Source organism: Triticum dicoccoides, chromosome 4B (genome assembly GCF_002162155.2).
Source record: "Triticum dicoccoides isolate Atlit2015 ecotype Zavitan chromosome 4B, WEW_v2.0, whole genome shotgun sequence".
NCBI classification, from domain to species: Eukaryota; Viridiplantae; Streptophyta; class Magnoliopsida; order Poales; family Poaceae; genus Triticum; species Triticum dicoccoides.
This window is the reverse complement of record NC_041387.1, coordinates 29,980,996-29,990,684: the sequence shown is the minus strand read 5'-3', so window position 1 is coordinate 29,990,684 and position 9,689 is coordinate 29,980,996. Positions and strand designations below refer to the sequence as shown.

The window sequence follows — 9,689 nt, the reverse complement described above, 5'->3', positions numbered from 1 at the left end:
TATGTGGTAACATCCATCCCTCCATACAAGAATATTGACCATGTTCATGAACTATCTTTTGGCCTGATGTGATAAGCAAAGCTAGAGGATGATTTTGGGTGCGCAATTCAAGTTACTACTCCCTCCTTCATAAATATACACTGTACATGTTTCCCAATAAGTATCCCGGTTCAAGGTTTGCTTTGTCGTGTGTAAAATGGAAAATAATTGTCGAATTTGTATCAGTGTATACTTTTCACTGATAATGAATTTGTAGAGGATACTATGCATATAGTTTATCATTGCTTAAGTTACAACTTCAAAATTGTGCTTGCATGAACTTTATGGACGGAGAAGTACGTTACAAGAATGCATGTGTGCTTCGACTAATGCAGAGACGGGGTGCAACCGCCTTTCAAAAAGTATGATACTACAAACAACTAGGTCCAATGCCAAGCACATTTAAAGCCTAACAAAGGGACTAGAGAGGAGCAAATTCATTTACTATCAAATGTGTTTTCTAATGGGTCCTAGTCTCCTCTACAACATCAACTAGATGCGTATCTATAAAATAAATCGATCTACCCTATGATTATAGCTCCATGTGCAATTCTAAACCCACGACGCTGATTTTAAATTTTGTAGTTGTTTTAGGTGGTGCCATACTAGCTCCTCCAATCAAGGCAAGACAGATAATTTATGAGCCACCATTTACCAAATTATACACGCTTGGTGAGCTGAAATGTATAAAAAAATTGGTAGACTGACGCACGCAGCCTCCAGCCTGTTGATCAAAACAATTTGCAGATGTCGACTCAGTTCATGAATAGTCAATCATCCCAATGATTCACAACAAGACATTTTTTTTCCTTCTGAATTGACAATCGGCAACCACCGAAATGTAGTTGTGGGTTTTGCTGTGCTGTTTACGACAGTAACGATCGTTCCTTGGCTAATAATTGCTGAGCTGAACTGTTATCGGCCGACCTGAAGAAGCAAGCTAGCTGGTCGCCGGCCATCAGCGTTAACACGAATTATTGGCCCTTAAATTGCACTCTACGGCTATATATACAGTATGGTCAGTTGAGTGTTTTGGAGCTTAATTATTGGAGAGTAAACGATCAGAATAATCATGTGATCGATCGGAGCAGGCGGCCGCGGTAAGCCGGAGGCCACTTGCTGCGGCCAGAACAAAACCCGGGAAGTGTCTTCCAAGAACAGCAAGCAAAATTAAATCCACATGACAGATCGACGGCCACAAAGGATTAAAATGTACTGTTATTATCACATGCGGCGATGATGCAGATGGGGATTACGTACGTTTTGTAGCGGAGAGCGTAGGTTTCAGCGGCTGATGCCAGCGCGAGATGTGAGGTCTGCCCGCTCGGATTAAACAAGCGAGATGGGGGAGGTTGGTTTGTTTATCCGGGGCTAGGCGGAGGGCGTACGTAGCCATCAGATGAAGCGGGGATCGCATCAAGTTGACCGCCTCCGGCCGATCTCACCAAACCAAATTACCAAAGCCGGCCGGCCGGCCGGCCTGCTTCGTGATGCTTCGTCCTTGATTCTTAAATAATTGCAACTGGATGGGGAAGCTAGCTTGCTACGGAGTAGTAGTACGTAAGCTTTATTTGGTTCCGCACAGCCGCGGCGATGGATGAACTGCTGGGGTGGCAACTGGGTTTATTATGCGGAGGAGGCACGATCTTTCTTTCAGGACCAAAGTACGTACAGTGCACATATAGGACTGCAAGTTGACTATGCTATAGGAGCGGATCAGGATCACTGTTTGGAGTATAATTTCGTCTCCTAGAAAAAAAGGGCATTTTACGAGTCTTCCTTATTTATAGAGAAGAGTAGCAAGATATCGCTGGGGCGCACAAGATCACCAGTTGAAGTGTAGTTTTGTCTCGTAAAAGTTCCGTATTTTTTTTACGGGAATCTTGCTTATTTACAGAGAAGATTAGACTACACATGTTCGTTTGTGCTAAAAAAAAGTACGGTTCGTTTAATAAAATGGCATGCCTAACTACACATGTGACATGTTGATGATAACAAACCCAATCAACACAAACCGTCAACACAGAATCTGTGTGTAAACCTCATCATTCTATACAAAGCTGCGGAGCATTCATGCGCCGGTTTTTCTTGTGCTAGCTCCAGTGGTTGATGGAAAACTAAGTTTTCCATTTAAATGTTAATCGAACAGCATAGAGGGGGGCCTCCCTCTTGCGTGGAACGGGCCCCTCCAATCCATAATTGATCTCGTTCCAGCTAAGCAGGGCGCATCACGCGATGATGCATGAGCTTCAATTATGGTTACGGTGTATGAATAGGATATGTGCCTGCCTGCCTGCCAACGTGGAAGGAATGAGACTGCATTTGGGGTATTTGGGACGCGCCTCCTTTCGTGCTCTGTTCCGGGACCATGCCATGCACCGTTGTGCCTGCCTGCCCGCCCGCTCTCCCAACAGATTTACACATCATCAGAGCCCCTGATTGATTAGTGGCAAAAACGAAACATAAAAGTTGAGAAACGGCGACAAGGAAGAGGAAGAGAAGAAACGGCGATTGGCGGAGCGAGCTCGTCCACGCGTACGCACGTCAGTCAGTTGTAAGTTGTAACCGTGCGTACGCGGCTTTCCTTTCCTGCGGCCGCCGCGCGCGCACACGGTCTTTTTCTTTTCTTCTCCCGATTCGGCGCCCGTCGCCGCAAAGCAAATTAAAGGCGAGCGAAACGGAAAAATCTAGAAACGGAATTCCTTCCGGAGAGAAAAAGAGGGAGAGTGGGGAACGGAATCGTGGACAGCCACCCGATGACGCGGACGGGCGCGCGCGGGGGGCGGGGAGGACACATGGGCCGTGGGGACGGGGGTGGGGGCCTGGCCTGACGACTGGACCAATCGGAGAACCCGCACGTCGCTCTCCCACACCATACATACATACGCCCGCGCTGCCCCGGCCCCGTTTAGTTTAACCGCAGGGTTCGACGTGGATTGCATGGATGGCTACGTGTTTATATAAATTTTAATTTTAATAGCCGCTTAGCCGAGCTGGGCTGACAACGGAGGGAATCATCGCTTGTTTCCCGTCCGTCAGCCACCGCCTACGGCCTAGCCTGCTAGGTGCAACTTGGCTGGTGATTTCTCGGCTCTCCTCTTCCGTTCATATGAGATTTGCTTGTGTTTGTGTCAAGGGGTGATTGCATTACATTGCGGCGGATCTGGATCTGGGCAAGAGACGGACGGAGGGGCGACGGGGCCGGGGATTGGTCGACCGACCGAGCTGCGCTGCGCCGCAGCGGCACAGAGCGGAGGAGCCCCACCGTGTTTTGTTAATCATGGCACGGGATGAGAGGGGAGGCTGTCTGTCAGTCACATGCAACTGCAAGATACATATGCCTGCATGCATGGAGCTCTGGCCTCTCCAAACGACAAGCTGCTCCAGGGCGACCGCGCCTTTCCGAGAGATCGGGGACGGCATGCCGATGCAGGACCACCGTGATGTACTACTGCACCGTGCTGCTGGTTTTTCCGTTTCAAATGCGCTGTGATTTTGTTTACGGAGCAACGTCCCCTAGTTACTGTCTCAAGCTGCCGACCTGTGTGTGGAAATGCAAACGGTTAAATGAATTAGGATAGCCATGGGAAATATAAAGCAAAATCGCCCCTATAGCTCTGTGGTAGAGCGTCAGTCTTGTAAAATGAAGGTCTGTAGTTCGATCCTGCATGGGGGCATGTCGTCACTCTTTTTAATAATCCGAGTATTTTTGCCGTTTCCCCCCTTCTCTGCATTTTTTTTGAGTGACTCCGCCTTCTCTTTACACACAAGGGATTATACAGGCCCGCTAGGAAGCAGCCCATTCGGCCTGCCTTGTAGGATTCAGGCCCAGGTCAGATCAGATCGGGCCATACGCAAAGGACTGTTTTTTTTTTCAACCGGGCTCACACCCCTTTTCATTAATTTCTTCACGGAGCACCACCTGGAACCCGCCATGGATGCTCCGTAAACAAGACATCTATTACGGGACTAAAACCTACTAACACCTCAAATCATTTAACTATTGATGTTTTTTCATATGTGCTGTGATTTTCGTTTACACTAGGTATATACCCATGCGTTGGCACGGGAGCGAAAACTAGGAGATGTAATTCCACTTTATATGTCATGGGGTAGGTGGGAAGAACCAAGAATTGGAATTTTGATTTTGGCTCTATTGTAATTTGGTAGCCTGGCTCATGCCTGGTAAGTAAACTAATAGTAAGATTGAGCGGCGTACAGATAGGAAGGTGCGGTCAAATATGGTGTGGACTTGAGCGACATACATACAGGAAGGTGCGGTCAAATATGGCATGAGATTGAGCGGCGTAATTTCATGTTATTGCAAGAGTTAGTTAATTAAGCTCGAGTTGATGTAGTGCTGCAAAACGTAAATAAATTAATGTGATTGAGTGATGTACTGCGAAGGTGCGGTCAAAATATGACGTATTGGAAAAAAACGGCTAGATGAAAAAAATCGATGAAAAGGGACATGGTGGAAGGGAGGAAACCAGCTGACAGAAAAAGAAACACTACTTTTCTTAAGTAGTGTAGGTATATAGAGATAGAGAAAACAACATGCTGTTCTCAAGCTGCCGACCTGTAGAAACGAAACACATAATCAATTTAGGTTGTTATTAGATAAGGTATAATTCGCCTCTATAGCTCAGTGGTAGAGCGTCAGTCTTGTAAACTGAAGGTCTGTAGTTCGATCCTGCATGGAGGCATACTACCCATTTTTTTGTAAAAATAACTACTTATGAAAGAACAATGCGAGTATTATTGCCTTTCCCCACTGAAAAACATACCCTTTTTTCTTTCAAGAAAGAGAACCACGAAAGAGAGAGGTGCCCCGTTGATTATTTTGTTTAGATATACACTCTCCAATTCTATTATTAAGTGTTATTTGAAATCGCCCTGCATAAAATGCCATCAAGGCCTTCCCGTCCAAAAAAAAAGTCCTTTATCTACCTATATAAGGCTTGCTAGGAAACAGCCCATTCAGCCTGCCTTATAGGATTCGGGCCCAGGTCAGACTGGGCCATACTCAAAGACTCCACTGGTACAGTGCGGCCCAATCTAAACCATTCCTCCACCCAATACAAGCTGTGATCTAAAAGGTTCTAAAAAAAACTGTGATCTAAAAAACCCTAAAAACAAGATGTGATCTAAAAAGCCTAAAAAGATATGATCTAAAAAGGAAAAAAAAAACTAATCCAATAAGACCTATGTTGGGCTATCCTTAAAAAATGCCCTCTGTCGCGCAAGGCCCTTAATGAAGATGACGAAAATCTCATATGTAAATGTAACAGTTGGAATCCCTGAATTTGGACCTTTGGAACAATTGCATTTTGCGGATGTAGAATGGCTCAATGCTAAGTATGCATGCGTAAATTGTGATTTTTGTTACATAAAAAAGCATGAAATTGATGTGTTATACATTCCAAAGTCATGTAATGTATGCACCTGAAGAAATACTCATGTAAGGTATGATGATTTCAGCACTACATAATTACAAATGGAACATCAAAGCAGATCGTCATCGACTGTCTAAGATTCGAGTTACATGGTTTAAACCAGTACCCCTACCAACAGACTTACAATATTGACAACAACGGTAGCATGTTCAGTTCTCTTACATGTGATCATTTACTATCATCCTTGCTACGTATGTTAAATATATTTACACGGAATCTACACACAATGTTCCCATTTGCAGTTGCCACTTTACACCGGCGTGCTGTAGCATGCACAAGAGTTTCTAGCCAGTAATGCCACATTTTCTAGTAATGTACCAGGCATTGGATTATCTCTAGTCACTAGTTAGTCCAGTTGATGCCCTAAGTGGCAACTAACCTCGGAGATCATGGGAATGTCAAGCTTTCCCTGTGGAGCAAACGCTGGTTGCAATTGCATCTACTTGATGAACCAAAGCATGTGCCAGATTATAAGGCCCTTTTTTGGTTTACATACAGTCGCGATCATGAGTTCTTGACCTTGTCTTTAGAGGATGTGTTACTGCCTTGACCTGGGCTACAATGTTTTATCCTTCCTGTTTTACAGAAAATAAAAATAAAACTTAAGCAAAGTAAAATATGCTAACAACAGCACAAAAGAGCACAGGAAATGGATAAGTGGTGAAGCAGTTGACAACCAAGAGGCAGGATTTACCTCTCTAACTGGCTCCCTATGTTCTTCCTGGAATCGACGGGGATAGCAGATAGGGACAAGCGGTCCTGCCGTTTCAGTGGGGATTCAAATGTATTCCCGCTGCGCGATTCAACTTTCTGGGATTTTTCGGGAGCTGACCCGAATAGCTGTACAGTAAGGCTTCCACCTGATGAAAAGGATGTCAAGATATATTCGGTTAGCTTGAAGATTTTATTGTGATTGGTTAATATGAACACTTTCGTTAAGGAATTGTCTGTCTGAATATCAAAATGCAACTACAAAAGCACAGAACAAAGCGGACAGAAGCATCAAGCTTACATAGTACAAGGGCAGCTCCAATCCATGCAGCATTGTCCCATCTTTCACCTAAGAGGAACCAAGCGAATGCAGCTCCCCATACTGGTTCTAGCCCATAGACGATTGCCGTTTCAGTTGCTGAAACATGGGCCATCGCTACCATCTGCGCACAGACATACATGTAAGATAATCTCATAAATTAAAGTCTCAAGACTGTACATAAAACTACTATAAGGTTCTAAAAAGTAGGCTAACCTCTGCCCACATACATAACCCCGTTGAAAAGACTCCAGTGTACAGTGCTGGTATCCAAGGAAAAGAAGCCGCCGAATCCCAAAGCGCACCAAAAGTCCATGATTCAAAGCTGGAATCGTGGACCTCAGCAAAGACATCTTTGAGCAAAAACCAGAGTATCGAGGTGAAAGCCACAACAAGGACCTGAATGATAGATGTTCAGTGAGGTGGTTCCCATTTTGTGACCAAAATGGTTACAGCAGCATAATGGATATCGGAGACTGCAAGTATGCAATTCAGTTATGAACCTCAAAGCTAAGAAGAGCCATGAACTTCTTCTTGTCTGTACTTCTTGATATTTGCTCCGTTCTAACCATATGGATCCCGAAAAATACCGCACTCAAGAAATTCAGCACGTCACCAACCTTTGGAAACAACAAGAGAGGATTGCAAAATCAGAATTATATTCCTTGTCAAGACACATGATATATACTCTAACCAAATATTTGAAAAGATGAACTCAAATCTCTTTCAACAAAACGATGGAGTGCATTCAATTGGTTGGAGATTGCTATTGGTAAAATATTTATTCAGAGTATCACTGTTGATAGCTACACAAAATAGGACATTGAAGTGTTGTACTAGTAAATTCTGAATTCCATTATGAGAACAACTGAATAAGCTAACAAGCGCGTGTAAGGAACACGACTAAATGCTTAGTACTTACACAAGGAGGAGAGCCACCACATTCTAGCAGGCCAACCCCTATAATTGATACTATGGCCCCGAACCAAGTCAGCATGGGGATCGAGGCGCCAAAAATGCCATCAATTAGAGGCACAACTATCACCTGTTCACAGAATTCTTTAGATATATCTCCACAACATGTGCCAATTCCATCATTACGACAGAACAAAAAAAATTGTGCAAGAAGGCGTACTGTGAAGGCTGCAATGAAGGATGCTCGCCCAGCTTCAGATGTGATCAACCCAATTGCTTGAGCAAGGTACGCTAGACTAACCCAAAGTCCTAGCTCTAATCCCCCATTTCGTGTGCGGCGATCGCCGAATGCGCGTATCACAAATGGTATGAAGGGGATGGCTGCGATAACGAAGCGCACCATGTTGAAAACCGCGGGTTCTGTGAGGGCTTCAACCTCTTTCAGAACTGGAATATCACTTGCTGCAGAAAACAGGAACAAAGAAAAAAGTTGTCAAACACTGAGCTTCCATGATTGATACTGAATTCCAGATCACAGAGTTGTCCTAACAAAGTTGAACTGCTGAACAATGGACAATTGATCCTGAATTCCAGATCACAGATCCGTGACATTTTTAACACCATTAGTATATCGTGCGAATTGCGGAGAGATCAAGGAAGGTAGTAGGTATTACCGTAGATGACGGTGAGGGCGTTGAGAATCATGATGCTGCGGGTCTTCTTGGAGGCGAAGAGGATCCGCCTCCACATGGGCCTCCCGCGCACCCGCTTGCTCGCGTCCCCCTCCTCCTTCCTCCCTTCCTCCCTGCCGGTGGCGCCGGGATCCTCGAGCGGCGAGCACCGGAGCGGCGCGAGGATCCCCGCCCGGCGCACCGGCGCGGCCGAGCGGGGCGCCGTGAAGGCGAGCAGCACACGGCAGGAGGGGCCTGCCGCCGCGGCCACCCTCGGATGCAGGGGCAGCGCGCACGACGAGGGCGCGACGGAAGAAGCCATGCCACGACCACCACTGCCGCTGCAGCTACTTCGAGCGAGCAGGCAGTAGTTCTACTTCACTGTCTGAAAGTGTTTGGGGAATCGGCGAGAGGAAAGATTCTGCACTCTGCCGGCGAGGGGAGGAAGGTGTGGAACTCGTGGGGGTGTGAATGTGGCGATGAGGGGGCGGGGAATCGGGCGGAAAAACGACGGGGATGCATTATCTTCTGTGCAGCGGACGCGCGCGGTGGGGTTGGGTGGTGGTGGCGGCTCGCCGGGGTAAATCGCCGTCGTCGTGCGGGTGACATGGCAGGGGTTGAAATTGAAAGGTCTACTCGTTTCCGACGAGGTCGCTCGCGTGGGGTAGGGAATCTTGGACAGGTGTCTGCCATTTGAGCATGTGAGTCTCGCCAGATGTTTACGCGCGTGCAGCTGTCGTCAAACAGATGAATAGAAATTTGAATTGAAGGTTTCCTACTAATTTTGCTTACTTTTCTGTTAGCGTGCAAATTTTTATGATGAGATCATATTTGTGGAGGTCTGGGAAAAATAACAAAATCAGCTCTCCAAATGCTTTAACAAAATTTGTGGAGGTCTTTTGGGAGAATCGATTTTCCCAGAAGATTAAGAATGTTTTTTCTTCATAAAATTTTGCAGGTGTGCATAAAATTGAACAATCTTTGTTGTAAAAAAGTTCATATTTTTTATTTTGTCTATTTTTTATTTTACTATTTACAATGGTGTATTTGATCTCGGAAGCAGAAACTCCATGTCTAATTTGAGTGGTCTTTTATGGCATGGTCTCTCTTCACAACGAAAGATTCCTTTCCCATTAAAAAAATGTTCTCACACGGTCCAATGACATCATCATAGCGGAGGTGAAGAACGCCTACCATATACATCGACCTGCTATGACTCCTACCCCATCATCTCCCCACCGTCCATGGTTATCAGACCTCGGGACATGGGCATCACCGGCCACCAACACCTCCATACATGTCGTTCCATGCCATTTGCGCACCGAGCATGCATTGCTTTTTTGTTTCTTAAAAAATTATATCCTTCCCGGATTATTCATCAATTAATGAACACATATTTTTTATTGAATTTTTTAAGTTTTATATCTCATACTCCTTCCGTTCCATAATATAAGATGTCATTACATGGACGCGATCTAATATACTCACATATTGGATGTAATAAGGTCTTATATTATGGGACAATGGGAGTATGTTGTAAAGGTGGAAATCGACTCTCGACTAAAGGGCTATTATGTC

At 45.3% G+C, this 9,689-nt stretch overlaps 1 protein-coding gene and 2 non-coding genes across 3 annotated transcripts; 2 read left to right on the top strand and 1 right to left on the bottom strand.

Moving 5' to 3' along the window:
- Window positions 1-3,644: 3,644 nt before the first annotated feature.
- On the top strand, window positions 3,645-3,716 carry TRNAT-UGU. The gene has a single exon. It is a non-coding gene; the product is annotated as a tRNA-Thr (tRNA).
- A 957-nt stretch (window positions 3,717-4,673) lies between these two features.
- TRNAT-UGU lies at window positions 4,674-4,745 on the top strand. Its single transcript has one exon. It is a non-coding gene; the product is annotated as a tRNA-Thr (tRNA).
- Window positions 4,746-5,493: 748 nt separating this feature from the next.
- Window positions 5,494-8,668, bottom strand: LOC119294784. Its single transcript, XM_037573049.1, has 8 exons — window positions 8,115-8,668; window positions 7,661-7,902; window positions 7,448-7,570; window positions 7,029-7,145; window positions 6,742-6,924; window positions 6,508-6,649; window positions 6,190-6,355; window positions 5,494-6,070 (listed from the first exon to the last, which is right to left on the bottom strand). The coding sequence occupies exons 1-8, from the start codon at window positions 8,431-8,433 to the stop codon at window positions 6,052-6,054; spliced, it is 1,311 nt and encodes a 436-aa protein (XP_037428946.1). The 5' UTR covers window positions 8,434-8,668; the 3' UTR covers window positions 5,494-6,051.
- Window positions 8,669-9,689: the final 1,021 nt, after the last annotated feature.